General features: G+C 34.2%; 3 protein-coding genes across 12 annotated transcripts; 2 read left to right on the top strand and 1 right to left on the bottom strand.

Moving 5' to 3' along the window:
• Positions 1–1,394: 1,394 nt before the first annotated feature.
• Positions 1,395–11,416, top strand: LOC111403913 (probable protein phosphatase 2C 75). Of its 9 annotated transcripts, XR_002704591.1 has the most exons (8): positions 1,395–1,919; positions 2,292–2,362; positions 5,729–6,963; positions 7,216–7,605; positions 7,699–7,755; positions 8,251–8,359; positions 10,185–10,673; positions 10,797–11,416. XR_002704591.1 is itself a non-coding variant. In XM_023032577.1 (7 exons), exons 3-7 carry the CDS (start codon positions 6,439–6,441, stop codon positions 10,889–10,891), a joined length of 1,176 nt encoding a protein of 391 aa, XP_022888345.1. In that variant the 5' UTR covers positions 1,395–1,919; positions 2,292–2,362; positions 5,729–6,438; the 3' UTR covers positions 10,892–11,416. The 9 variants fall into 9 exon arrangements, 8 of the variants coding, with proteins under 8 accessions (XP_022888345.1, XP_022888346.1, XP_022888347.1 ...); XM_023032577.1 differs by lacking the exon at positions 10,185–10,673; XM_023032578.1 differs by lacking the exon at positions 10,797–11,416 and having other exon boundaries at positions 10,185–10,790.
• A 1,761-nt stretch (positions 11,417–13,177) lies between these two features.
• LOC111404639 (glycosyltransferase family 64 protein C4-like) lies at positions 13,178–19,618 on the top strand. The gene is made up of 6 exons (XM_023033419.1): positions 13,178–13,334; positions 15,018–15,438; positions 15,920–16,316; positions 17,849–18,012; positions 18,119–18,189; positions 19,240–19,618. The coding sequence occupies exons 1-6, from the start codon at positions 13,178–13,180 to the stop codon at positions 19,398–19,400; spliced, it is 1,371 nt and encodes a 456-aa protein (XP_022889187.1). The 3' UTR covers positions 19,401–19,618.
• A 2,268-nt stretch (positions 19,619–21,886) lies between these two features.
• On the bottom strand, positions 21,887–25,846 carry LOC111403912. 2 transcript variants are annotated; one of them, XR_002704590.1, is made up of 3 exons: positions 24,583–25,846; positions 22,093–23,643; positions 21,887–21,959 (listed from the first exon to the last, which is right to left on the bottom strand). XR_002704590.1 is itself a non-coding variant. In XM_023032571.1 (3 exons), the coding sequence occupies exons 1-2, from the start codon at positions 25,459–25,461 to the stop codon at positions 24,640–24,642; spliced, it is 741 nt and encodes a 246-aa protein (XP_022888339.1). In that variant the 5' UTR covers positions 25,462–25,846; the 3' UTR covers positions 23,693–23,991; positions 24,583–24,639. The 2 variants fall into 2 exon arrangements, 1 of the variants encoding a protein (XP_022888339.1); XM_023032571.1 differs by lacking the exons at positions 21,887–21,959; positions 22,093–23,643 and adding an exon at positions 23,693–23,991 and having other exon boundaries at positions 24,583–24,729; positions 24,811–25,846.
• Positions 25,847–26,880: the final 1,034 nt, after the last annotated feature.

Below are 26,880 nucleotides of genomic sequence, written 5' to 3'. Positions count from 1 at the left end.
ATTCCCCTAACCATAAAATTATTCTACCATCTTCTCCCTCTCTCCATCTTGTCTCTACCTAATACGCACGGCTCTACCACCCCTTTCGACAATAGGCGTTCTCCTACCTCTTATGCTACCGTCCTATTGCGCTACCACCGCTCAACCTTGCACCATCGTTATATTGTGCGTGACCATATTGCACCAACCCCACCACTCAGCCTTGCACCACTATTGTGCTACCACTGCTTAGCCTTACACCACTATCATGTCGTGCCTAACCATATTGCACCAACCCCACCACTTAGCCATGCACCACCATTGCCGTGTTGTGTCGCCACCACTCACCTCGCACCAATACCCATTTCGACTTGCATGTTGAATGTTTTGATTTGGCTATGCGAATCGATGTTTTTTTATCTTAGTTTTGAGTCGATAGGTAGGGGACTTTGTGGATAAAAAGGCATGACGAAAATGGTATATATAATTAGTCGGTTAAGCTATTGATTTAAGGTACGAGGTCGTGGTGTTTGATGCAATGACAAATAATATACTAGCGCTTCTATTGGGAGATTTGTTGGTTTTATGAGTTTTGTTGGTCCCATTTGAGGAAATGTGGTCACGATCTGGTGCTGAAAATTTTGGGGCGAGTTCTATTGGTTGTGTGTAGTTGGTGGGGTAGGCATGTAGTGGTGTAGGTTGTGATGGTTGCGATCGTGGTTGTACAGTTTTTAGGGGACGATGGTTATTTCGATTTTTGGGTGGCGAGGGTTTTGGCATGGGCACCGTTGCTAGCCGTGGGAAATGTGGGGGAAGATTTAAACTTTTGGGTGTTGAAGTTTTTTTTGGGGGGGGGGGTTGGTGGTGGTTTGCAAATGGTCGTGATGTTTGTAGTTGGTGGAGACGATGCTCGTGAGGCGCGCGATGGTCGGCAGTGACAGCGGTGTTGGTAGTGGAGGTGCTGTGGTGGTTGTGGGTGGCATGCTATGGGGGTATGAGTGTTTGTGACCAATTATTTAGTTGATTGTGATCAATAAATTGGTTAATTTGTGACAAATAAATAATAAATGATCAATTATTTGAGATTGTGATCAATAATTTGAATATTTTGTAATTAATAAATAATATATGATCGATAACTTGTAAGTCATAACTTATAAAATTTGTGATTTATGACCAATAAATAAATTGTGACATATAAATTTTTTGAGTTGTGATCGATGTATAAATTGTGACATATAATTTTTTTTATTAGTGACCATAAAATAATTTGTGACTAAATAGTATAGAGTTGTGACGTTAATATATTTAATCAATAAAATATGCTTTTAATTAATTATTTTATAAGTAAAATTTAATTAATATCCGATTTTCGAAGTTGTAAATAATCTTTTCTAAATTTTAAAATTGATCGCATTTTAATCTCTCGTGGAATTTTCCCATACACCAAAGACAAAGCGACCATTGCATCCTGCTAAAGAGCAACAGGCGGCTGCTGCCTAAAAAACCACGCGACACTGTTCCACTGCGAAGTTACTAACTAGTCTCCAGGTGTTTGAGGAAATGCCCCTATGCCTCTGTCAGCATATGGTTATCGAACGACAACTTCCAACCGTTCGACGAAACGCCCAAACGAGACATAGCCTCGTGGGTATCAATTTTCTCAGCCCTCACCCAAGCCACGTCTCTTTGTTGTGGGGTCTCTTACAGAAAAATGTTAAAAGAGGTAATTATGCAATATTGCAACTGGTTTAGCATTATCAGCTCTCTAGGGAAAATCAGGTCAGGACCTTGTGAGATGAAGAGACCAGTCGACTTTAGCGAAACACCCTTTGACAGAGGAAGCAGTAGGAACAAGAATGCTTCGTGCAGAGTATTGAGCACGGCAAAAGGGGTAGTGCAGGCGAGGGTCAGAGACAACCACATGATTTGTCTAACAGGTGATATGTTAATTCAACAGCACTACTCAGTGATTATTATTACTTTTTGACATTTTGCCGAAAGTCCAAACAATTTGATGTCTGGATTATCAACACAGGATATTTATGCACAGCTCATGATATTGAATATTTAACCGAAACTTTACTATGTTGCATACCATTTTTTGGTATATACGCAAGTAAATGAGAACTCTTCTGGGTACTGAACATGTCCTAACCGTCATATTTATGCTTCCTTTCTGCATTTGCATATTCATTTTACGTGTCCCTTCATTTTTATTTTATTTTTAATTCCTTTCCAAATTTTCTTTTGCGTTTCACTTAAGAATATTAATTCTTCCGCTGTAAACTTGGTTCTATTGACATGAGCAGGTATTCAGAAAAAAGATGCTGACACATTCCGGGGCCTAGTTTGGACGGAAGTTTCTTGAAGTCTAGATCTGGTTTGTTCTTTTGGCTCATTTAGTATTTTGATTCTTGTCTTGTTTTGTCTTGTCTTTAGATACAAGAAAGGGAAGTTTATTTGTTAAGGTATTCTGGAGTCCGCATCTGAAGAGTTTAAATGATGTCAATTCATCGTATACATTTTTTGAAATTTGAAGTAAAGAAGAAAAGAAATGTAATAAAAAAAGGTGTTAAAAAAATATATTCGTGTATTTGGTTGCAGTAAGGCTCTACACAGTGGAGAATACTTTGGAATTGATTTCACTTTGGGAAAACTAATGAACCTTACATATAACCTATCCAAGTATGTCAAAATTTCTCGGTACTTCAGTCCGGGAATTTTCGAAACCACTCCTAAATCCCCAATCATTGCTTCTGGGATTTTGGTTTTCATTTTCGTGCCTCGTATCTTTCTATGTACTCCATACTAGGTAGGTTTGAAATAACATGGGCCTCATGCTCGGCTGTTATCTTATGTACTGTCTGCTTTGGAAGGATATTGTGTTTACAAAAGTAGTATATGATTGAATCCCATTGGCATTCTTATAATTTGGTATACCTAATTCCAAGGCCAGTTTCGGGTTCACTCGGAACTTTGGCAACAACCAAAGGAGGTGCTGTATTCTCCTCCATGTTTTACTTCCGTGTAGGTAGGAGAAAGAAAGTAAAAAACCTGTATACATTTTAGGTTATAAAGAAATAACTCTAAAAGCTAAGAATGGCAATTAAATGACCAGAAAATGCATGACAAGCGGGTGAACACCCAAGTGGAGACGCAAGCCTTACATAGACCTGTACTCAAGGCATAAGTCTCGGTTATGTTTTTTAAACAATGGAAATTATGGTTACAATTCACAGGGTACCCATAATATTCCCATTGACGATAGATTGAGCATGCAATAGTGGGTACAAAAATCGTAACGGGAATCAAGGAAAGAATAATTAGCATTGGTTAATGACGTAAAAAAGATCCCACTATCTGGATCTGTAGAAAATGAAAAACGATTGTGGATGCTTTGTTGTATTGAGACGTAATAAAATAATATATGTTTGCTGATATTGGGTTGTAGAATAAGGAGAAATAAGCAGGAAAAGTAACAGTTTGTTATATAGAGAATAAATGATTGATTTTAGAGAAGGAAAAGGCTTGTGCAATTACTATCGAAATAGATGAGATTTATCAAGTGATTGACATTGCATGAGATAGGGAATGCTATATATGGAAAAATTGAATGTCCAACATTCAAGCACATCGCGTCGTAATCTAAAATGGAATATTTTCTTCTATTGGTCAATCATTTTGTCAGATCTGGACAAAATAAACATTCGCCTTCCAATACATGTCAACTATTTTCCTGTTCTCATCTCAACAGTTACCTGCATTTATTACCTGTATTAACATCGGCCGCTTAAAAGATTTTACATTCTTTTCAAGCTACATGATATATTTTTACCATTCTTATTTTCTACATATAGCATCACAATTTGTTCCTTATATCATACTACATAAACTTCACATACAAATATTCTTTCACTATTTTTACCTCTTTCCTTGCATACCTAAACTGGAATCCATAGAGAATTGACCAGCAATAAAAGGTATCTTCAAGCATTTTGTTGGTATTTTGGATGACATTTTTATGGGAACAACGCCTTACAAATTCTAAAGATTTTATAGGAGTTTGGAGTAGGAATATTTTCTTTATCAAGTATATACCATTTTTCTTTGAATAAGGTTTATTTAAACAAATATATTGGAGTGAAATCCTTTACTCATCGATATGAATTAATATAGAAGAACCAAATGCTCATAAGATGAATGTAGCAGAAATGAATTGTTAAAATTTGAGATGGATGTGCTGCTATACTAAAATGAATGAGATTAGAAGTGAAAAGATATAACAACAGAGGAAGTGTCACTAGCTGAGGATAAATGAAGGAATGTGACTTAGGTGGCGAGGACATGTTTTGAATAGACTTAAAAAAGATCTCCTTCACAAGAGCAATGCAGTAGAACGTGTTAGAAGATAAAGAGATGAACTATCATTGTCTAAAGTGATTGCCGAGGATTTTATTGCATATCCCGTAGATGTTTATGATGGATCGAATGAATGATTCATTAACTAAACCTCAATTTACTAGAAATAATGCTTATTTTTTAGCTTTTTGTTGATATGAATTGGTGAATTTTATAGCTAATAAATATACTGCTGTACTCATCCCAATATTGCATCCTTTCAATATGTTTAATTTAGAGAGAACCTCAATGTATCTTCCTTCTTATTTATTTATTTATTTTTAATAAAACTAACTCTGAGTTTAACTTTTTTGACATGGGAGTGCCTTGTACCTATTTGAGCTAGTTCTCTCTAAATGAGATCGAACAATTCAGTTTCATCTTTGCTCTGAACTAAGGCAGTGCCACGGGTAGCATGAAAAACAATAATGTTAAATATGTACTAGTTTAAACTTGAGCTATATATATTAAAAAGTAATAGCACTATTACATGTTCGTAAAATTTTGATTCAGATTGAGTAAAAAATCTAGAGGATGCTCAATTTACAATAAGAACATTTCATACCATTGGTTATTCATGGAAGTGCTACTGACCATGTAAGAGCCCCTGCTAGTGGAAAATCAAAATTTAATGAGGCTACTAAATTTACTTATGCCATGTCATTGTTCAACAATTCTATTTAATGAAATGATATCCTTATGTGTTAGCTTCTAAATCAACTTGTAGGTTCAAATGTAGAGTTATCGTATGTATAGGAATTTATTAGTTTGCATTACCACTACCTTCCTTCTGTTTAGGGAATTTTTGCTTCATTTATAATCTCTACAAGTTAAAGTGATTTTTTTTTTTTTTTTTAAACACATAAGTTTAATTGATTTATAGCAATTAATGGACAGGAAATAATTGGCAAGCAACTTTTGATGGATTAGACATATATCTGGAGGGTATTAAGTTGCATATTCAAACCTTATTAGGATTTTTTTTCTTGGTTTAAGGAATTGCACGTAGATAAGTAGCTATGAAATAAAACAGCCAAGATGATTCGTCAATATCCTAAACTAAATTCCAGAAAACATTGATTGATTATATATTATTAAATAAGCATTAATTTGCTTTACCAGTAGACAGTTGGACTGATTGATGGTTTCGGTTACGCACTTTCATTTATCCAAAAAGCCATACATCTTTTATACATCATAATTCAATATAGTTCTTGATGTTTTTTGAGTCATTGGATTAAAAAAAGTTGACTTATTCATCACCCCACCCTGTTCACAATGTGACCTTCCCAATTTTACTCATCCCTGCTTCCCTGCCCTGACCCTTGAGTTCCATCTGATATGACAGCGTAAATCATTTTGTATTCTCGAATCCAATGGTTGCCTGCCTTTGACCAGGTCCGAGCGATAAACTTAGCTCTGCCCCTTTCCAACCTGTTATTAACATCAGCAATGAACGGCTGCCTTTTCCTACTACTACTACAGATGTAGGTTGAAGGCATTGTTTGGTGAGTTGGGCCAACTGTATATTTGTAGACATCTGGTTGGACTGGAAGAATGTCATTGATCCGCATGTTTACTGCAGAATCAGATTTAGCTCTGCATATGCCACTATAAATTTCGACGAGATTCTCTAAATCTCTTGATATGATAAATTGATTGGGCAGGAAAAGCTGAAAAAATTGGTAGAGAACATTTAATATATAGAAGTATTACTGAGTACACATGTAGAAAGAACAGTTCAGACTTCTCTTGCGGGCAGCTTGGGCAGCACTGTCAGGCTTCCTTTAGAGTTGGCTAGCCTTGGAATCTTTCACGCTAAATACAGATGGAGCATCAAACCTAACACGTTTCTGTTTGCCCTCTTATGTTTCAACACGTCAGCACTCCAAAAATTATCTATCTATAGATACATCAGTTACATATATATACAATTACATGCGAGTGGATGGTGTGTTAAGATTTTTGCTTGTATACAAGGTAGGTAGTTGGGGCTATATCAATTAGGTTTTGGTAAGTTAAGTGAAAATAGTGGAAGTAGATCCTCGGTATAGCAGAATGCCAAGACCTAATGGCGATTATTCACGTGAGACTAGCCAGGAGAGGAGGCGGAGAAGGATTGAGATAAGGCGGAACGCAGCAGTTATGGCAGCCGGTGGTGAGTCACTGTCCTTTACTCCAGGTGTTCATCTCAGGCAGGGAGGGCCGAAGGTTGTTAGTCACCAGGATCCACATCAGGGTGGTTCCATGGATAGAGCTGATCTTTCTCCCATTGTTCATCACCGGCAGGGAAGCCAGGGTGTTGTTATCCACCAGAACCAACGGCAGGGTGGTTCCACTGCCGGGGCTTATCCTTTGTTTATGACAGGTTCTTCAGAGGACGATCCAGACGAAGTGGCAGAGAGAAACTTGAATCTCGTGCCTGGAGTTGTGATTCCTGTGGTTGGAGCAGTAGCAGTTGCTGGGATGCTTCAGAGAATGGAGGATGCTGTGACTGTTCAGACCAACTTATGCTCGCCAACTATTAATCATCGCCATCCTGTGCATTTCTTTGGTGTTTTTGATGGACATGGAGGAGCTCATGTAAATTTCACCATCGCTAATCTCCTCTTGCCACAGTTTCCATTTTCCAGAAAACAAAAAACTATAAAGAAGAGCTAGAAATTATAAAGTGAAATTTATGATCACTGAAAATGACAGCATGATTGGGGTTTTTCTTTTAAAAAATTATTATCTGAAAACTAAATAATTTAGTAATAATTTCCTTTGAAGCTTATTTTTTTTTCCTTTACCTGTTAAAAAGTAACATGTTATCTAATTGACTATAATTTTCAGGTGGCCATAATGTGCAGGGACTGGATGCACGTGATATTGGAGGAAGAACTGATGCGCTTTGAGTGCCCCATACTACCAAGTTCAAGTGTCGCTAGCAGCTTCAGGGCACCAGCACTAGGACAACCTGATGTTGAATGTTTTCTTAAAGAGGCATGGACACAGGTGTTCCAACGGTGTTTCTCAAGAACAGAGGAGTTGGCAATGAATATGTGTCAATGTGGGCGTGTGGGGTTCGAGTGCAGCTGCAACCAAAATTGGTTTGTCTACTCAGGGTCTGCGGCAGTGGTGGTGGTTTTGACTGATGAATACATTGTGGCAGCAAACTGCGGTGATTCACGTGCCATCCTCTGCTGCAATGGGAGTGTAATCCCACTCACTGTTGACCACAAGGTATATCCTGATAGCAAGTTGCATTATCCAGCACCGGCATGCATTAATGTGTTTTCAATGATGACATTCATAGAACTGACCTCTGTAGCTTAGATATTGCAGGGTACATCTATGGCGGGACCATTTATCCTGCTGATTCTGGTTCCGAATGTAATAGCCAGTTTTGGTCCTTGAGCACATTGAAGATTTAAAATTGTTCTTATCTTCCCGAAGAAAAGACAGAATCAGAAAGTAGAAAGATAGAACAGAGCTAGTTTTGTGATTAACACGTGATTGGCCTACACCATACACATAAATTTGTGCATATGTGCTTGTGGACATATATACATGCTTAGACACATGGAAACGTGCATGTGTTAAACATCTTGGATTGTGGTAGATAATTGGTTAACCCCGAGTTCCAGGGGATTATAATTTTGATTCTAATGGTGATTTGAACAAGTTTAACATATCTTGAAATGTGAGATGAAATTAATATTTTTCTTATTACTCTCTATTTAAACCGAGCTAACTGGGATGGGTAGGAGTTCTATCAATAATCATTCTTTGGAAGTATTTTTCTGTAACTACTCTATAACTCTATCGATAGTTCATTGATTTAATCTTTCTTAATGTGTAGTTCTAATATTCTTATTTTGCGTGCAGCTTAATAGACCAGATGAACTTGCTAGGATAGAAGCAAGTGGAGGATGTGTTTTTGTTTTGGATGGTGCACCACGTGTTGGAGGGATTCTGGCTATGTCACGAGCAATAGGTGATTTTTTTTCTTTCTTTACATTCTGCTTGCATTAACTGGATGAACTATTTTGGCCATGTTGTCACTTTTTAATTCCATGAAAGCCTAGCATGTTTTAATATGAACCTTGAGAATTCATGTTGCTCTACTTATTCTCACCAATATCAATACAAATGTTTGTTATTGTCTTTGACAATTATTAATACTTTTACTGGATCAGATTCAAATTAGTCTCAGTGTAATTTGTTGTATAAGATAATAATAGAACTCATTTTGCTGTTTAGTAATTGATTTGTGGATTATCTCTGGGCGTATACTTAACTATTTGTCAAGCCTAAATAAAAAAGCTTTAGCTTTAGACCATGTTTGGCTAAGCTTAAAACAGTTTCCTTACAAGTAAATTTATTCAGAAAGACAATAAGTTTTAACATAAATAATTACTTATTCGTCAAAGTTAGACATAAATAAGTTATAATTTGATGGTAAGTTAAGAATTACTTTCAAAATAAGTAACTTTTTTCAATTAAAAGTAAGAAAAAAGTAAGTTATTCAAATGTGTTTCGAAACAAAAAGTTACTTTGAATGCTCTAGTTGTACATTTTGGTGCTTCACTTTCGTTCGTTTTTCAAGCAGGAGACGGGTATCTAAAACCTTATGTGATATCGGTGCCTGAAATCACTTTCGTAAGGAGGACTGAGGAACAAGATTTTTTTATTATTGCGAGTGATGGCCTGTGGGATGTAATGTCCAGCGAGATGACATGTCATGTCGTCGGAGAGTGCCTAAGAGATGAAAGATCTGGAGGAAATGAAGGGCGTGGATTACTCCCATCCCTATGTGCTTCAGCTGCAGGGCTACTGACTAACCTTGCCATTGCCCGAGGAAGTGCCGACAATATTACTGTTGTAGTTGTTGATTTGAAGAGGACGATGACGGCATGAGAGTTTGGAGATCATAAGCGCTATTCACTATATAGGAAAGTAGGTTTTTAAGCTCATAGAGCAAGTAGTCTGAAGACTTTGAGATGAACGGTTCAATAGCCTATTATCTATTTTAAATAGAATGGATTTGGCTGGTTATTTTGTGGATGAAATCTTGATTACCCTTTCCTTTCACTTAATTTCAATCTAAATTGTGTTCGTGATTGATGAACCAGATAAGGGATGATGAAATGTTGGATGAAAAATGACTAGTTCTCTACTATAGTTGATGTAGGCCATAAACTCAATGTAGAAAAGTTTATATATCTGCCACTAATGTGGTGTTTGGAGGGGAGGGTTGATTAGTACTGGACAGAAAATATTAAAAATGAAAATGAATTTACAATTTTTTTTCATGTAACTATCCAGCTCTGTCCAATGCTTGCACTAAACATGCACAAATCAATCATAGAGCAACGGCTTGCCTTTTGAGTTTGTAATGAGAATGGTCATGAACTGGTTTGTTCTTTTGGCTCATTAGTATATTTGATTCTTGTTGTCTTTTACATACATGAAAGGGAAGTTTATTTGTTAAGGTATTCTGGAGTCTGCATATGAGAGTTTATAATGATGTCAAATTCAGCGTATTATTATTATTATTTTGTAAAAAAAGAATTTGCTAACTAAATTAAATATAAAACTATTGTTTGAAATTTGGAGTAAAGAAGAAAAGAATTGTAATGAAAAGGTGAGGAAAACATATTTGTGTCTTTGGTTGCAATAGGGCTCTCCCCAATGGAGAATACCTTTGTATGTGGTTTCTTTATGGGGAAACTAACGAATGTCTAGCATCACCTATCCAAGTATGTCAAAATTTATTTGGTGAGTCATTTTCCTTTTCTCCTGGTGTTCATCTCGGGCAGGGAAGCCACAGTGTTGTTACTCACCAGGATCCACACCAGGGTGGTTCCCCAGCAAGAGCTGATCCTTCTACTGGTGTTCATCGCTGTCAGGGAAGCCACGGGTTGTTATTCCTCAGAACCAACAGCAGGGCGGTTCTACTGCCTGGGCTTTTCCTTGGTCAATGACAGGTTTTTCAGAGGAGGATCCAGATGAGGCGGCAGAGAGAAACTTGAATCACGTACCTGGAGTTGTGATTCCTGTGGTTAGAGCAGTAGCATCGCTGGGATGCTACATAGAATGGAGGACGCTGTGACTATTGAGACCAACCGATGCTCACCACACATTAATCAATGACGTCTAGTTCCCTTCTTTGGTGTTTTTGAGGGACATGGAGGACTCCTCTTGCTATAGTTTTCATTTTCTGGAGAACAAAAAACTATACAAGACCTAGAATTTTTGAAGTGAAAAGTCAGAGACAATCTTTTATGATCACTGAAAACGACGACATGGTTGGGGTGTTTCTGTTAGAAAAATATTATCTGTATACTAAATACTTTCGTAATAATTTCACTTGAAGCCTTTTTTTCTACCTGTTAAAACTAATATTTTATCTAATTGACCATATTTTTCAGGCGGCCATGATGTGCGGGGACTGGATGCATGTAATATTGGAGGAAGAACTGATGCGCTTGGAGTGCCCCACACTACCGAGTTCAAGCAGGGCTAGCAGCTTGGGGGCACCAACACTAGGACAACCTGATGTTAAATGTATTCTTAAAGAGGCATGGACAGAGGAATTCAAAAGGCGTTTCGCAAGAACAGAGGAGTTGGCAATGAATAAGTGTGGATGTGGGCGTCTGGGGTTCATGCAACTGCAACTGAAATAGGTTGGTCTGCTCAGGGTCATGTGGAGGGACCATTTACCCTGCTAATTTCTGGTTCCAATTGTGATAGTCAGTTTTGGTCCTTGATACATTGAAGGTTTAATATTGTTTTTATTTTCCCTAAGAAAAGAAAGAAGCAGAAAGTGGAAAGATAACACACACAGCTAGGTTTGTGATTAACACGTGACTGGCTTACACCATTCACCCATATATTTGTGCTTGTATGCTAATGGGTGTGTATATACATGCTCAGACACATGGAGATGCGCTATGTGTTATAAATCTTGGGGCGTGGTAGATATTAGGGTAAACACAAGCTCCTGGGGATTATAAGTTTGATTCTAATAGTGATTTGCATAATTTTAACATATCTTGCAATTTGTGTTGAGATTCATTTATTATTATTATTATTATTTTATTTTATTTTTTTATTTTTTTTTTACTTGTGATTGCAAATTTTGACATTATTTCTATCAATATGATGCTATTGAAGTATCCATTTGTTTAACTACTCTGTAAGTAGCCCGTGATTTAATAAATCCGATGAGCTTGCTAGGATAGAAGAAGTGGAGGATTTGTTTTGGTTTTGGATGGTGCACCACGTGTTGGGAGGGATTCTGGCTATGTCTCGAGCAATAGGTGATTTCTTTTTTCTTTTTCCTTACAGTCTCTTTGCATTCACTAGATGCTATTATTTTGGCCATGTTGACACTTTTTAATTCTATGAAAGACGAGCATGTTTTAAACCGTGAATTCGTGATGTTCAACCTATATTTAAATGTTTGTTGGTGAATTTGACAATTATTTATATCTTTGCCAGATCAGATTCAAATATAAATCCTTCTGCAATTTGCTGTATCAGATAGTAATACAAGTCCTTTTGCTGTTTACTAATTGTTTTTTGATCTGTGCGTATGCTTGTCTTATTTCTCGAACTTAACAACTTAAAAGTAAAAAAAAAAAAAAAAAAAAATGTAAGTATTCCAAATGGTTTTTGAAGCGAAAAATTACTAAAATGCTGTAGTCATAAACTCTCATGCTTTTCTCTCTGTTTTTAAGCTGGAGATGGGTATTTAAAACATTTTGTGACACCGGTGCCTGCGGAACAAGAATTTTATATTCTTGCTAGTGATTGCCTGTGGGATGTCATGTCTAACGTGATAATCTGTCATGTCGTTAGAGAGTGAGTAAGAGAAGAAATAAGTGCACAAAATGAAGGGCTTCCCATCCCAATGGGCTTTGGCTGCAGGGCTACTGATTAATCTTGCTTTAGCCCAGGGAAGCGCCGACAGTAATACTATCGTAGTTGTTGATTTGAAGACGACAGTGACAGCATGAGAGTTTGGAGATTACCGATAAGAAATTAGGTTTTGTTAACTTCGTAGAGCAAGTAGTCTAAAGACTTGAGATGAACGGTTCAAGAATCTATTATCTATTTTAAATGAAAACATATTTGCCTGGTTACTTTGTGGATAATATTTTAATTTCTGATTCTTTCAATTAATTTTGATTTGAGTTGTCTTCCTGATTGATGAACCTGTTTAGGGATCATGAATGTAGGAAGAAAAATGAAATTCTCTACTATTTTTGATCTACATCATAACCTCAAAGTAGGAAAGCATATATTTCTGCCACTCATTTGATGTTTGGTGAGAAGGATGAAACGGTACTGGATGAACAATTTTAAGAAGGAAAAGGATGTTTCAATTTTGTTCATTATACACTCTAGTTCTGTCTAATGCTCTACAAGAAACATGCACTAACTCGGCGCAAATCAATCAAAGAGCAATTATTCATCTTTTGAGTTTGTAATGAAAATTGTTATGAACACTTCATGTAGAAATTGCATTGGGCAGGAATCTGCACAAGTTTTTGTATCATTTCTTTCTACTGAATATGCCACCTTTGCATCTGTAGTCATCTTCCTTTAGGGTATAGAAAATTAGAAATTCAAAATTATGCTAGATTTAGTTCTTGTGCGATGACATCTCATGGTTAATTTTATACAGAATTTAGTCTTATGGCATGTTTGGCTTGCTCGATATAGTACTTACATTATTTTGGAACAATCTTCTCCATTTCATTTTCAATGCTTGGACTGCTGTTTATGACATACAATCTTAGAGACGATGGGTTCTCAAATACTGTCTAGACTAAGTTTCAACTTGGTTCCAACTATACCTATGAATTCAACCTGTCCCAAAGATTTTCATCTACGCAATAGAACTCAATTCAATTCTATGACTCCCTCCCAACGGAGTGGAGAGATATTTCTGTCATTTTCAGGTGAAATCTAATGTTCACATGGCAGATTGCAAAGCCTTGTCGTAGAAAGCCTTTTCTACGACACTTGTTTGGTCCACAAAACAAATTCATGTTGGCCAAGTCCGGGGCACGGTGGTCTCACTAATCAATAGATTGGATGATATTTCTTGCCAAATAAATGAGCTTCGTCGGGATAACTACGAAATTTGAATCAATGTGCATGTTCGAAATGCACTGACCCTAATAAACAGAAGTTGCTGGAAGAAGAGAGGGAAGCAGAGAAGACGATGTGAAAATATGGGCTTGTTTGAGCCACATTATTTTTAAAGAAATACATTTTTCAATAGTAATTTGACATCATTTCAATTATAGATTGTTCAATAAAATAATAATATATGTAATTCTAAAATTTTTCCTTATTTTTTAACCACACATTTCTCATTGATTTGACATGAATAGTGCAATTTTTTTCCTTAGAATGTGGCTCAAACATGGGCTATAATATCTTAAAAATCACCATTGTAAATGCCTTACCATTATGTAAATGTTATTTAACAACGTTATCATAAGAGACCATCGACACCTTCATTTAATCAAAATCGACTATATCGTATCATCTTGCTAAACAAAACAAAGGGAAAATGCAAGGAGGCAGGGTAGAGTCGACGTAGGAAGAGAGTATAGGAGCAAGGATTGGGGGGAAAGGTGGTGGGTTAAAGTTTTCGATCCGATTCTCAATTCTAATATCAAGAATAGAAAATTTGGATTCAGCTCGATTTTTTATTTTTATTTTTTTTAGGTGTCTTGTGTTGTGGGCAAACATTTAATATTTATCTTGTGAATTTCACTATGGGACATCAAGTCATATTCAATTGTTTATAAATTTACAAAAATAGATCATTTAAATTTCATAAATATGATTTTGGATTAATAAGAGGCTCGGGTTATTTTCATCCTTTTCAAGTTAGCATTTTCAGCTCCTCAGAGTACCCCAAACAACAAAAAAACAAAAAACAAAAGTAAAAAGTAAAAAAGAAAAAGGAAAAAAAGGAATATGATTGAGACTTGCTTTCCAGGAACCTTTAAAAAATCAATAGTTTAACCTGATGTTAATTATAATAATAAAACTTGAAAAGCACAAATCATTAGCTACAATATATAATATTTTATTGAAGAGATTAATGATAATTTGGATGATTATACAATTATAGCTTGTAATTTTATAGTTAGACTCGTCATTTACATCAGTTGTGAATTTAAAAACTTTACTTGACGGAGGAATCTATATTGATTGAATATGAACTACAATCAAACGATTTAGTTCGATATTGTCATTGGAGATGGAATCAATAATTCCTTTTTTAAAATTATATAAAAATATTATTTGAGGTTCAATTCGTTTTAAAATTAGATCGAGGAGCACCAACCCTTAAATCAAGTAATTTTTTGTAGGAAATCTACTAAGTACTTTAGTGTACAAATGGAATTACTCTTTTTGCAAAACTTGTTGCAATAAATAATAGTTTAGTAATTGAATTTGAAAAAAAATACTTATTTTCACAAGGATGTCAGATTTATGTTAAAATATATTTTTATAATTTAAAATAAATATGTAAATTATCGAAATATTTTAAAACTAACTTTTTTGCATTTAATTGAAACTAACTTAACTAAAAATAATTTGAACTTCAAATAATTTTCAAGATTTGTCTTTTTATGGAAATGTAATTGAAACTTACAAAGTAAAAGCCACGAGGGTGAGGAAAAAAGAAAAGGAAAGCTGTAACAAAGGATCCCCTTTCTGTCCTATTTGGTTAGATCATTTGATTCAGCATCAGATCAGGACCTTAATTACATGGACTTCTGAAATGTCAACTCTCATCGCGATCAGAGACGCCGACCTGAACGGCAAAGATGGAGACTACTCTCCGGCGAAGGAGAAAGCTTCTAATAGAGGCGTATACAACGGCAGATTGCCGCTCCTCCACCTCCGCTTGCGGCTGTTGTTTGGCAGCGCAAAGTACAAGCTACTTCTCTTATTATGTCTGTTTAGTGTCCTCTATATGCTCAGTTCCTTTATGGGCTGGAAGCCGCAGTATTCTTCTTCCGTTTCTTCTACTTCGAGGTATCTGCATCATCTTCTTATGTGTCTTTCCTTGATCTGAGTGAAAATGATTAATCTTGGAATTTGTAAATGCTACAAGTTTTTCAAAATTTGGGGAAATGTTTTCTTTACTCAACTATAACCTTTCTCAGACCCCAGTATCCGTTTGCTAATATTCCTTGAGGATTGAATAGCAGTCCTTTTGAATTTTTCAGATTTGTGAGATAGAGTAACAACGTAAGAAAAAGCTTCACTGTAGCGTAATTGACTGTGCTAATTTTTATTTTTAATTTTTTAATTTTTTTTATTTTAGCAACTGTACTGGGTGTTTTGTAAACATATAGGCTTCATTGTCATTGTTTTGTTTCTATTAACATGTTTACAAGTTAGATTTCATGGTCATGGTTAAATACTCTACGCTACCTTATTTATATTGACTCCAGTTCCGAAAATTCTGTTTCCGTGAGCAACCTTGATGTTTAGTCAACTTTTATATGTACAGGGGAGGATACACAGTGCTCATCAACACGTGGAAGAGGAATACTCTACTTAAGCAGTCTGTTGCTCATTATGCATCCTGCCATGGAACTGATGCAATACATGTAGTCTGGAGCGAAAGTGATCCTCCTTCAGATAAGCTAAAAGATTATCTTAAGAATGTAGTATTGAAGAAGTCGCAAACGGCTCACAAACCCAACTTCAGATTTGACCTAAACGAGGAAGATAACCTAAACAATAGATTTAAGCCGATTGAGGATCTCAGAACTGATGCAATTTTCTCAGTGGATGATGATGTAATTGTCCCGTGCCCTACACTGGATTTTGCATTCACTGTATGGCAAACTGCTCCACTCACAATGGTGGGATTTGTCCCTCGCATGCATTGGCTGAAAGAGGAGGTAAGCAGTTTCCGCTATACCAGAATATTTTCATACAAATTTTCAAAGTTGCCGTTGTTGTAAAGTACTTGCATTTAAATGTTCACTGGTTACTACCTAATTCTTTTAGAAAATGCCTACCATATTGTTCAAGAAGCAGCTATGCAACATTTCTTCTTCATTTACCTTTTATATATGCTGTTGTAACGAATGGCATATGCTAAATGGTATACATAATATTTTTTGGAACAAGTCACTTCCGTTATTTCTGCATTGACTTTCCAGATCCACCAGGACTAGCAAGTCATAAAATTTATGTCTTCTCAAATGAACAATATCCTCTTACGTGCTTCTATTCAACTGTTAAAGGGCTTGACATTGGACTGTAAAAAGCAGTTGTGGAAGGCCCAGCCAAAAAGGTCTTTCCACAAGACTCTCAAGAAGCTAGAGCTATGTTGCTTCGGCACTTCATTTAACAAACTTATGCCATTCTGATAGGTCATAACTCGACATGATTCCTGATTTTGAAGGGGGACATGACTCTCCAACACATGAAATAAGTTCTAAAACCTGAATCATAACTAAAATGTTTACTTGCAAAGAAACATGATGTATCATTTTCTATACCATTCTTCCAGTTACGATATATGAATGGTAAGTCGAAGTACGCATATCCACAGTCTAGACTCCTATTTTGACTGCATCCGCTGGGTCTGAAATTTGACAATCATGTGATCAGAAATCTAGACATGCACTTGTACCTGACTCCCACTGCTTTGAGTTGTTCTTCTCTAGGTCTTAACTGCCACGTTACTTATATTTGAAAAGCGCTTGTCTGTCTGTTATTCTAGTTTGTGCACTAGGCCTGTTATTATTATTTTATTTCACCACTATGTCAAGAAATAGATGAGCAATTCTAGTTCACTTTTATCATTTTTTCAACTGGAAGAATCCTTCTAAATCAGCACTAAGTCTTCTCAAGGAACATATGCATATATATAATAACCACATCAACACTCACTCCTTCCATATGTATGAGAAAGTAATTGCTTTCCGCACCTCTCCTTCATCTTTCTGTTGGTTATGCAGAATTCACATTGCTGATTAAAGTATTGTCTAGTTCAGGTTGCAACTCATAACTTCATCTAGAGTAAATGTTAGGACTGCCATTTATAACACTTTTTCAGCCTTTCCTATCCATTGAATTTTTTCTGGGCAAGGTTGTGCTATCTCCTTGTTCAGCCCTACAAAGTAATAAAAAACACGAGAAACTATTCTACTTTCAGTAGATTTTATTCAACAATTGACCATGAGTTTAGTTTGGAGCTGTTAGGAGCCTGCGTTACTGTTTATTTTATTTGCCTAAGTCTCTTTGGCATGATTTTTTCAAGTTCCCTGGTATAACAAATTCTACTGATTTAGTATGCCTAAGAAGTAAGAAGTATGATTTTATATATATACCCAATGATGAATCTATGCGCCCCTCTTGGAAATTACCTGTCTTTGCTTTTCTTTGATTTTGTTTGATGTAATTAATTCTCAATAACCTGTAGAAAAATGGCATGGTACATTATCAATATGGAGGATGGTGGTCAGTTTGGTGGACGGGCACATATAGTATGGTTCTCTCAAAAGCTGCATTCTTTCATAAGAAGTACTTGGATATATACACTCACAGTATGCCGGCATCATTACATGATTATGTAAGCAGGGAAAGGTATGGTCAAATTGAATGTTGTTTTATTTTGTCCATATTCTAAGATTTTTAATTCAGTTTATAGCTGCTCGTCCAACTTTCATCTGTGAACTCTGATGTCTGGCAGAAATTGTGAAGACATTGCTATGTCTCTTCTTGTTGCTAATGCCACTGAAGCTCCTCCAATATGGGTTAAAGGTATTATTTGCTTCTTCTAGAGATCATGAAAATGTTCATGAGTGCATTTTTCCGTACAATGTTAAAAATCAAGCATTTTAACTTTAATGTTCCAAACTAAATTTGGCATTCTCCTTTTACTCCTATTTTTTTTTCCAGCAAGGTCTATCCACATGACAATAGCATTCCCGATAAAATCGCGCTTAGTTAGGTTCAATCTCGTTGAGTGCCAGTTGATGTAAATAGCTTAAACCTAACATTTAGGTGGGATTCCTTTTTCCCATCAAAAGCTTCAAACTTCCACAATTCATTTAAATGTTGGTGCAGAGACTTGGACCCATGACCTTTGCATGATCTAATACTATGTTGAACCAATTGATCTAGAAACTTGAGCTGTTAGATAAAGCTGCATGTATATCTTTTAAATATTGTTCAACAACTGTCAACATAACTTCGAATTGATTAAATTAATTATGAAGCATAAAAGCATGTGAGAGAGTTGTTTATGATTGTTTTAAATTATATCGATAGAAATGAGTGCTGGATAAATAGATGGTGTTGTTTGACTGAATATAAACTTATCATAAACAAGAGGAAAACAAGTGCTAAATTTCATTTTCCTTCTTGAAACTGTATTATATGATATGATGTTTTGAAATCATTTTTCAGGAATCCATAAATATTTTTTCAAATTTTCTATTGTGCACTTTCTTTTTAAATATTCCAACCACACTTCAAAAGAAATATTTAACTTTAATACTGAATCCTCTTTAGATTAAATTATTATTTGGCTACAGAAGTACCACGCTCCCACTTGATTTGGAGGTGTCCATTATTATTTGGATGGTAAAGCCTTTCACGATCATGTCCGATCAAGATATCCAAGAAATGAAGTGCCCGTACGTAATAATCAAGTTAGAAACATCCATACCTAATCCAGAATGTAGCCATCCATCCCTAATTGCTAGCCTCTTACTTTTATGATTTTACTTGGTCGGTTTTTTCATGGCTGTGATGTTTTAATGATAAATTTCTCTCTATTTTCCTCAAACACTGTTCCTTAACTTTCAGGGAAGATCTATGAGATTGGGTCATCAGGGATAAGCAGTTTGAACGGGCATAGTGAAACTAGAAATAAATGTCTCAATGATTTTATTGCCCTCTATGGGACCATGCCTCTGGTGCCAACCAACGTAAAAGCTGGAGATGCAAGACAAGAATGGTTCTGGTGATTTTATTGCCACTTTGTTATTCCCTAAATAGTGTTACACGTCAATGCTGCTGGTTGCTAACGTATTGGTTGGCACTTGCATCCTTTCCCCTTACCACTGTTTGTTGTTAGCTGTATTCAGTGTGTGTACTTAGACTGATTTATAGTGGACTTGGAACACTTTCATATTTTAGCGTAGCGTGCCAATACTTTGCGTATGAAATCTTCTGATTCAAAATAGATTGGTTTCCAGTAGGACGAGTCAGCATAATGAGATATTACAATCGATTGTCACAACACGGGATGTCATGAAAGATATGGTTAAAGGGAATTTGTGTTTTTATATTTCTGGGATTGTAAAGGCAGTGTTAATGGCTGGAGGACCAAGTTCAAGAATTGATAGGGACGTTTGGTAGGGTTTTTGAAAAGTTAAAGTTTGCTTTTAAGACTAAAAAGCTACCTCTGAACATGTTTGAAAGTATTTTGTGTGATTAGACGTGCATTATGACAATTTATGTAAATTGTCGAAATAAAATTTTTATTAAACATAGACGACGTTTGAGGTGAATGATTATTATAAATATCATATTTAGGTAAAGTCTTGAAGAATTTTAGGTGAAAATTCCACTATATATTTCTCCTCTTCAATAGAAAATATAGTGTGCTTTGAAAAGAAAAATAATATATTACTTGTATATAATTTAATAAATCACGCAAAGCGACGCCTTATGCGTGACAGAAGATTTCCTGAAATGCTTTATGTTCAAGAAGATTCCGGTCAAAATCTTAACTCCTCTCTATATTACTAGTTTAAGTTCCGTGCAATGCACGGATTGTATTATTTGAAGGGTGATATTAGTGTTTTGAATGTTAATAATTGTATGAAGTAAATTATGTTCAAAGCGGGAGGAGTAATGAACAAGTTTTTAATTAGGATATTGTTGAACAAAGATATGTTTTTATATTAGTAAAAATTGGGATCTTCTTGGTTGTTTCTGTTATCCTTTTGAAAGTGTATGTTGTAGTTGGATGGAAATGGAGATCTAGAAGTAAAGCACAAATTGAGAAAAAGCAAGAGGCGTCATTTAACACTTATATACTACATCTAATATTTTTTGAAAATAATAATTGGTACAGTGTTGAAAGTTAAATATTTACATGTCAATTGTTAGAACGAAGGGGTAAATAAGCTAAAGGTTTACTAAAGAATATTGTATATATTTTACTTTTTTTAATGCTATACATTGAGAAAAAGAATCTGATACAGATAGCTCAATTTATTTTTTGACAGAATATATATGATGAGAAGATTGCACTATCTCTAATTTGGTTTAGTCGTCTAGTGATATATTAGATTTCTCATCTTTTTTTTTTAATTTTTGTTCTCATCTACAAATGAAATAGAGTTAGCAAAAAAAAAAAAAAAACACTTCTTGAGTGTGAAACAATTGTCATTTATACCTGTTCCTCTGAACTTATTCTCATGGTATCAATTGCCTTCTTTGTTTCTATATACTCTCTGAATTCATCAAGTTCGTCTAACTCGTAGCAATTTGATTGATTAAATAACTGAACTTTTTGGATTGTCCAACTTAATTTTTTGATATCCTGAAGGTTAAAAAAGAGAGAGAGAGAGAGAGAGAGAGAGATTAATCTGGAATTAACTTGGAAAGATAAGAGAGCACATAAATAAATATTTTTTTAAACAAATTAGCATGAAATTAAAAAAAAATGTGATGACTTATGTGAAGAATGTGTTGGCCTAACATTTACAGGCGAACTCTATTGAATCCCTTGGAGCAGTGTAATCCTAGTTTCCCCTTTTGATTAATAAGAAGATATTCCTCCAATGATAGGTCACAATTCTAGGAAGAAAGCGAGCAGATTTTTAAATTCTGTTTTGCCACTTATATCAGAACTAAAGGAGACAACCATCAGCTGATGCAACAAGAAATAAAGAATAAGTTCAGTGGCAATAGCCCTTTCATCAGCCAAGTATTCTACACTGACGAAAAGAATGTGATTGCACATTCATCATATTCATCAGATTCAAGACCTAATCACTTCAGTAATAAATAGCTCCAGGAATCAACCAATTATATGATCACCACTGCCTAGAGAAGCAGGATTGACAGAATTCAATTATATGGACAAGCGATATCTAGAAGAGAGTAGGACAAGAATGGCTCAAAGCCTCAAACAACATTTGTTCAATATGGACTTTGATTTAAATTTTTAAAAGCTTGCAATTAATATATAATTTGCTCTGTACTTACCACCAATTCACAATAAGCATAACAATATTGAGGATACCTCCCAAGAATTTCCACCAGAGATGTTTGAATTGCATCTAAGAAGAGAAATATCATTCCCCTTACACAAATATTAGGCTGTACGAAGAGTGATAAAAAATTACTTCTATTAACTTAATCAATAAATGATTGAGAATAAGACATGGAAAATAATTTCTACCTTTTTCTTAACTATCATCACAAATATAGGAAGAATACCCATCCGTGGCTATGCCTATAATCTGATGATGAACATGTTCTCCAATATTTTTCATCAACATCTCAAGAAGCTGTGAATCCGACAAAAAACAAAGTCTTATCAATGCTTCAAAGCAAGTGGTCAGGGGGACATATATAATCCACCGCAACTAAAAGAGATTCATCAAAACAAGCAAAAAAATTATATACCCTATAAGTACTTACCAGTACTGTAAACAATTGTGTGTTTGAATCTTTGCTTCCCAGGTATTCTGTATAACTTTTACAACATCTTTAACTTGTCTGTATTACAAAAATATATAAAATAGTGGTGAAGTGGGTAGTAACATTCAAAAACACAGTTAATGTTAAATTAAACAACACTAACCTTGTTTTAAGAATTAAACTTCATTAGTAAGATAAAAGTAACCTCAGCACCATTTTACAGACTTAAACAACAAAAGCATTTACTCCTTCAAATTCAAAATCACTATAATAGATATTGAAATTGAACATTTAGAGTACAAAATTAATAAATGAAGATACATCAACTCCTGTTAAAGTATACGTGGATCACCAGCTTACTGAATTCCTTTAGCTTTTGGTACCAGATGTATCTAGCTAATAGAATAATAGTTAGGTGGGGCTGAATCTTCAAGTTTGATATTGACTATGTTCGAAGGAACCAACATTGAGGCTTTTTCCTCATTTCATTTCCCATTTCGTAAAACCTGAAGTTGGAACAGATTTAATGTCTCATATTTGCCACCGAAGAACCTACATTTATTCCAATGTATAGAAATATTTAAAATAAGTAATTTTAAAGTTATGAATATAAGATTATAAATTGAATTTTGATAAAGGAATCTTACTGAATTTTCATAATTTGTTATGGTTAGGATAAACACGGACGTAAAAAATATTTATTGTGACAGATATCTGTGACAATCTTTCGTCTATATAAACGTATCTTCTATGGTGAAACTGCTTCTAATGGATATCCGAAAACAAAGCATTCAATGTATTTGAGAAGTATAACTCCTGAATTTGGCCTATAGAAAAAATAATTTGACAATAAAATTAAATAGAAAATTAAATATTATAGTAAATTGTTGAGATGCTTACCCATTATTTTGACAAGGTAGATACGGTATGATTTCCAATTTCATATGTTTATTTCTATGTTTTCTTAAACTTGATTTGCCGAAAAAAAGTCTGTAGATATCAATAATGATTGTACTACAGTCAAAACAGGTTCTGCACGTAATTTAATTGCATCCGATGTATGAATGTTGTGGCTGCAATCATATACATGAAATTTCCACTTTTGAAAGTCGACAAGAAAAAGAAATCAAATGTTGCTTGGATATGCGGATGGAATCAATAAATAGTTGTATGTTATTCACGGACGAGCAAATACAGGTAATTCTCCTTTCATGTACTATTGTAATGCATTGAAATTACTTGTAGAATGGGCAGCTCCTCCTTTTATAATTTTATACCAATGAACACATTCATTCTCGAATCTAAGGTTCATGATTGCATATTCTTTAGAAAGCGGGGAAGATCCATCGTGAATAAGTATTCTCAACAGCTTTAATTCTATATCAATATACTAGTAAAAAAAATGTAAATTAGATATATTAATAATGGAGTATAATTAATTATGATTACTAAAGTTGACTTACCACAATATTTATATCTTTCGTTTGATTTATTATATTTATCAACGATTGTCTTCCGTATAGATTGCCGATTTCATCTTTCCAGTATGCGCTGTATAAAAAAAATTAAATTGTTGTCAAATAAGTAAAATACAAATTAGAATATTTAAGTTAACGAGGTTAAATTAAATATCTTACTCTGATAAATTTTGTGATATCCATTCTCTAATGTTTTTGTACATGTTGATGTTATAGTCTTCTAAAATATTAGTCGGCGTTGTCGATGGAGATTGTGTCTGTTTCTGCTTGCCTTTTTTTTATTTCGTCGATCTTTCAACGTTTTCTGTATGTTCAAATGTTGAAGGGATTCCGAATTCAACTGGCTTTGTATGAGGAGGCACATCTCGTTGTACAGAGGCTACAATTGTTTCCATGTGTGATTTTCAGTCGATAACTGATTCTGCATATTTCGATTTTGTTCATCAATGTAAGACTTCGTTAAATCGAAACTGGTATCCACATAAGATTGAATGTTAGATTGTATGCCCTGGAAGTAGTCTTGTTGGTCTTTTTGCTGATGTTCAAAAAATTGTTTCTGATTGTCAAGAATTGTCTAACAGAGAGCTTCTTGCTTTGTTGATTCTTAAATCATCTGTGTTTTTAAGCTGTCGTAGAAACCAAAGACATCTTGTTTGTGTATATTGAACATCTGTTCCATATATTGTTTAATTACATAGTTTGAGCTACCAGAATAAGTAGATTCAATTCCATCTGAAGAGTGGATAGTTCTTTCTTGTGTATGTATGTTATCCGCTGGAATTTTTATGTTACATTGTCCAATTCACTATTGACAATGTTGTCTAGTGTACGATGTTGGTTGTCAATTGGTAGTGAAAGATTTGTATACCAAAATGTTTCCAATTCTGCTTCAGTAGGATTTAGCGTTGCAATTACTGTAATCTATAATTGTAATAAAATATCATATGTATTTTTTAAAATTTATTTATAAAGAATTAAATATATATTTAATTGTATATTGAAATAAACATACCTCTTGAGCAGCCAAAAATTGTCTAATAACATGTTCCGTTAATACTATTTGAGGCTGTCATTTATGTATTCGTGGACATTTTAAGCTTGTACGGATACGATGGCCGAATTGTTGTCCAATTTGAGGAAAAGTTTCATATATCCAATGCTGAAATATAAGTAAAAAGAAATATTAAAGTTTTTATATGATTAAATTATATGTAATGGTGAAAAAATGAAAGAAAAATACCTGGAATGCAAGGGGATAACCATGCAACGAATATTTACAGTCTATTTGGTCATTTTGTTGTATTCTTCGTACTCTTTCAAACTGTGATTCTTGTAATGAATTTAATAAAACAAAGTATGTCTTACGTCCCCATAGATACATAAGGAACTCATCAAGTTGTTCAAGTATTCCAAGAGTTCTGAAATCGATGTGTCTTCCAGTTGGTTTTAAAACGCATTCGACGAACATAACTAATCCCAACTTAAATTTATCTTCTCGATCTCGACACATATAAAATACTTCAGAAAGTCTTATCATAGTAATTCTCCTTGAACCATTGAAGTATTCATCCCTAAGTCGAGTATTACTAAAATTGAGATTAACAATAACTTCATGGCATGGTAATCCAGTGATTAGACAAAATTCTTGCAGGCCAAAACGGGCTACATGATCGTGTAATTGTACCCAAACTTCGTTATTTTTACCGCAGTTTATAAGTCTCATTATGAACTCATGTATTAATTTGCTGCTAAATTTTTCATTTTTCTTTTTATACATACTTCTGCAAATGAATCCATGGAATGGACTGCACAATAAATAAGCTTGATCGTCTGCATCTATAAGTTCTACAAAATCTTTAAAATATTGATGATTTGCAAATTGAGTAATCATAGCAAAAAATCATTGATTTAGAGATAATATGTATTCTAACGACATCTCCAAAAATTATTAAAAAAACTATTCATTAGTCAACAAATTTATTCATATACTAATCTAACATAATTTTTTAGAAGCTACATACTACAACTTTATTAAAAATAAATTTAAGATTATATCTATACTACTTGAAGCATTGTTTTTTGTCATTGATCTGAAATTGTATATGTATTGTGATAGAAAGGATAGCTAGTTACAATTTTATGAAACTTTATCACATTTTCATATTTGAAACTTAATAGTACAATATATAGATGGAAACAATATAATTTGCACTATGATTAATATACAGTTTAAATAAATAAAATTTGTGAACTTTAATAATTACGCAATATATTTGAAGAAAATGTTATACAAGAATTTATGAAATTGGAATAAGTCAATAATGATGAGTAATGATAGTTATCAACCATAGACATGTATAAAATATAGAAAAACGAGAAGTTTGATTGATTTCATTATTTTCATTTTTAAACAAAATTGTCATTAATTAATATGTATCATCTTAATAAATTAAAATGAAGATATGTATGCTTGTCAAAAGCTTTCTAATAATTGTGTTAATTATGCAAATAAAAACAATGGTATAATGTAATTGAGGATTATGTTAAGTAAAAAAATTAGTTAGTTAAACAAGAAGATTTTCTAGTATTAATAGACAAATGAAATTTTCCACGTTAGGTGTGTTAGTTGATCTCAGAAAATACATCATATTAATTCTGTTGAATTTTTATTTTTTTGAAGTGATAGATTGGAAAAACCTAAATTTTATATCCAAAAGGGATTAAAATAATTTTTTTAAAAGGAATGTTAAATTTTGTTTAAATCTCATTTACTCAGATCATCAGTGTATCTGAGATCCTATTTAGAATATAGTTGGAGAGTATTTTTTAAATGCGAAGATCAGTTTTATCGCGGAGTGCTACACTTCTACGTCTTCTTAAGGTAAAAAAAAAAAAGGAAATTAATATGGGCATGTTGTACTGTAAAACATGATTTTAGTGTGCTACCTTAAACTATCATAGGAGAACTCGACACTACAGACTTAAGCTTGAATTGCAAAAAATTTGAATATCATTTGTATAACTTTTTAACATAATAGTATTCATAAATAGATTTTAAATTTATTTTATTACATGAAGGTTACCTTTTTGCTGTAGTCGATCACGCATGAAGCTTGATTAGGCAGAAAGCTTGTAAAATGCGTGTCAAAAAGAAAATGGATAAAGGTCAGTAGTAGTTCGAATATTTATGTAAATGGACGAAGGATAGATGTTGGTGAGTAAATGTTGGTAGTTGAAATGTGAGGTGAGTAAATGTTGGTAGTTCAAATGTGGGAGGAGTAAATGTTAGTAGTTGGAATGTGTAAATGCA

Source organism: Olea europaea, chromosome 11 (genome assembly GCF_002742605.1).
Source record: "Olea europaea var. sylvestris chromosome 11, O_europaea_v1, whole genome shotgun sequence".
Classification (NCBI taxonomy): domain Eukaryota; kingdom Viridiplantae; phylum Streptophyta; class Magnoliopsida; order Lamiales; family Oleaceae; genus Olea; species Olea europaea.
Note: the sequence above shows the minus strand (reverse complement) of the source record. Positions and strands in the feature narration are given on the sequence as shown.